Here is a 3,510-nt window from a genome sequence, read left to right on the forward strand (position 1 = left end):
AATAATAATAATTATTATTTACTTAACATCTTCCAACAATGACTTGCATCGACCAAAGTGCTTCACAAGGTAAAACAAATAAAAACAAGCCATAACAAATCCGTACAAGTTAAAAACACAAATTACAATAAAAGAAAGTAAAAAATATTTATAAGATGCTAAAAATTAAACATCAATGCCCTTTTGAATAAATAGGTCTTAAGTTGGGCTTTGAACAGAACCAGGTCAGAGACGGCACGCAGCTCAGAGGGAAGACTATTCCACGCTGTTGGACCAGCCACAGAAAAGAACCGGTTCCTTTTCTTGCTCTTAGAGCGAGGCACCTCCAGCAGACCGTAAAGTTCTACTGGGCTGGTGGATTTTCAAAAGTTCAGAAATGTAGGGTGGTGCAAGGCCATGCAAGGCTTCAAAAACAAATAACAGCTTAAATTGTATTCTTTAATGAGGCAAGAATTCTTTAGGATTATTAGTAGACCTTTCCTCTGCCTTTGATACTGTTGATCATACATTCTACTACACAACCTGAGGAACATTGGGATATCGGGTTCTGTATTAAACTGGTTTAATTCATACCTCTCCAACTGCTCTTTCTCAGTACTTCAAAATCAAACTTATTCTGAACCAGCCCAACTCACTTGTGGCGTTCCACAGGGTTCAATCCTGGGGCCCCTCCTTTTCCTTCTCTACATCCGCCCACTAAGGCAGTTTTCATGATGTTTCCTATCACTTCTACACTGATGACCTGCAGTTATACTGCTCTTTTAACAAGTCAAGTCCCCACAAGCTGATCTCTTTCTTAGACTGTATCACAGAAGTCAACAAATGGCTCTCTGACAACCTGCTACTCCTTAACTGTGACAAGACAGAAACTCTGATCCTGGCACCTGAAAATAAGATCCTTCAGATAAAAGAACAACTGGGCTCTCGGGTCGACTGTTAAAAAGAACATATGAAATCTGGAGTCAGCTTTGATTCAGACCTGTCACTAAATAAACACGTCACAAATCTAGTTACCTCATGCTGTTTTCAACTCCGTAACATTTCTAAACTTCACCGCCTCCTGCCTGCCTCTGACCTGGAAATGGTAATCCATGCCTTTATCTCAACCTGGCTTTACGTTAACAGTCTGTTCACCTGCCTAAATCAGAAATAATTAAACCAGCTCCAACTTGTTCAAAACTCTGCTGCTAGACTTCTAACTAGAACATCTAAATCCTCTCACATCACCCCTGTATCATCAGACCTCCACTGGCTACCTGTACAATTCAGACTCAGGTTCAGAGTCCTGATTCTCACTTTTAGAGCTCTACACGGCCAAGAGCTGAACTACATCTCTGGTCTTCTCTCGCCTTATAACCCCAAACACAACCTGCGCTCACAAGACCAGAATCTTCTCTTGGTCCCCCGTACTCGCTTCAAGACCCCTGGTGACTGTGCCTTTTCCTCAACGGCTCCCAGACTGTGGAACGCCCTTCTGCCCTATAAGATCTGTTGAAAACACCGACTCCTTTAAAAAACAACTAAAAACACACCTCTTCACTCAAACATTACACTGGATATATTCAACACCTCACAACTTGAGTTTACAAGCCCTGACTAACAATCATGTGTGTTATTCTGGTCTGGTATCCATCCCCTCCACCTGTAAGGATGAGAGATAAACTGAACTCCTTTTGTTTTTGTTTTAAATATTGAATGTATTGAATGTCTAATTTGTACAGTTAATGTTATTTTTTTCTTTTTCTTTCTGATAATGAGTGAACAGCACCTTGTGAAATCCTTTTCTGTGAAAGGCGCTATATAAATAAACTTTACTTACTTGTTTCTAGTGACTGTTACAGTTCACTGAGGTTATGTTAGCATTCCTTTCAGGTTCAGATGTATATTTTGTAATTAATATATCGCTGGTCTATAATCTGAGGGAGGGGTCTAAGTGTGGTTGTGTCCTCCTACATGGTGCTGGTGCAGTTACACAGAGCCTTGTTTAGGTTGAATAAAGGTAGTTTTTTGTTTTATATTGTAAAGTTCTTGTTGACTTTAATCAGTTCCCACGGCTGTGGATCTGGTGGTGCACACTTCTCATATTTTACGTTTTTTGGATTAGTTTAAGGCTGTTGTGTTTTGGAGGCCTGGTTTATTTGTGTAGTTATTACAACATTCACACCAACATAACTGTTCCTGTCTGCAGCTGTCCCCCGCCATCATAGGAGGACTTCACAACATGGCCAGGGCCATCGTGTGTCGGACCTACACAGAGGGTCTGAACATCCACACTCACATCGTCAGCAGCAGCAACTTCAGTGAGACCTCGGCCTTCATGCCCGTCCTCAAGGTGCTGCTGACACAGGCCAACAAACTGGGGGTGTGACGGGTCGGGGGGTCCCGACTGCTTCAAGGTGGACCTGAGGGTCCATCAGCTGTGTGATTCACAGGGAGCAGCTTCTCACTCGTTATTAACAGTGTTCAGTTCTTTGTGTCATTTATCTTTTTAACATGCAACTCAAATACAAGCAATCTGTTCAGTGTTGAGTTAAATACAGTAAGAGCTGCTAAAAGCACAGCTTAAAGCCCCCAGGAACAGACAAACCTCTTAAACTCAGCTTTACTTCAAATCATTAACATGCAAACATCTTATTGTAACTTCATTAAAAATGTAAAACAAACTGAGAGGATGTAAAATGGGCATTTTAAGCAAAAAGAGTTTTTTAGTATTTGACCCTCATACAGACACGTCCTGCAGGTAACTCTGCTGGTCAGGGAGCATCTCTTCATTTCCACAGGTCCAATGATTCAGTGTGGAGGAGGGACACCTTTCCTCCACCTTAACTCCCACTTCTCATCTCTTCAACATAAACTAGAATGACTGAAACAGATGCTGAGCATCAGTAACACACACACCAAGTAAACCGCTTTGTTAGGGGTGTGGACCAGCTGCTGAGGGGACTCGTGTGTTACTACTTCAAATTTTTACATTTTCACTAAACTGAATATATAATAATCACTGTCCAAACCTAATTCAAGTTCACTTGATCCAAATACATGGTTCCCTTAAAGAAGACCAATTATGGGTCGTAGAAATGTTTATGGTATGTCTGTGGGCTATCCAGACCATGTTCATTCAATTTAATGCTCAAAATAATTCTCAGATAATAAAATTTCCCATTTTCTAGTTCTGCTGCTCTGACTTCTGTTCAGAAGAGCTGTTTATGTTAATGAGCTCTGTTGGTAACGCCCTCCAAAAATCTGTTGACATTAACTCCGCCCTCCAAAAATCTGTTGACATTAACTCCGCCCTCCAAAGCCAGCGTTTACGTTAGCATGGCTAATAATAGCAGAAGCTCCGTTGTACAACCATATGAGACCCAGAGGCAGAGTCGTGGTCGCAGCTTCTTTTTTTTCTTTCCCTCCTCTGCTCTGTGCTCACTCTGCATGCTGTTACCAGAGCAGGGAGCAGCAGCGGTCAAAATACCTCAGAAACTAGAACAAATAGGCTTTAACAAGGCTTTAATA

At 41.5% G+C, this 3,510-nt stretch overlaps 1 protein-coding gene across 2 annotated transcripts in view; it reads left to right on the forward strand.

Annotated features, from left to right (window-relative positions):
- sec31a (SEC31 homolog A, COPII coat complex component) overlaps nucleotides 1–3,131 on the forward strand; it is a 64,572-nt gene extending 61,441 nt beyond the window's left edge. For both annotated transcript variants that reach the window (XM_014029901.1, XM_014029902.1), the window contains one exon: nucleotides 2,189–3,131. In XM_014029901.1, the coding sequence (XP_013885355.1) occupies nucleotides 2,189–2,368 (180 nt within the window). In that variant the 3' untranslated portion in view covers nucleotides 2,369–3,131. The remainder of the gene's footprint in view (nucleotides 1–2,188) is intronic.
- The last annotated feature ends 379 nt before the right edge of the window (nucleotides 3,132–3,510 follow it).

Source organism: Austrofundulus limnaeus, unplaced genomic scaffold (assembly GCF_001266775.1).
Source record: "Austrofundulus limnaeus strain Quisiro unplaced genomic scaffold, Austrofundulus_limnaeus-1.0 Scaffold969, whole genome shotgun sequence".
In the NCBI taxonomy this organism is placed as follows: Eukaryota; Metazoa; Chordata; class Actinopteri; order Cyprinodontiformes; family Rivulidae; genus Austrofundulus; species Austrofundulus limnaeus.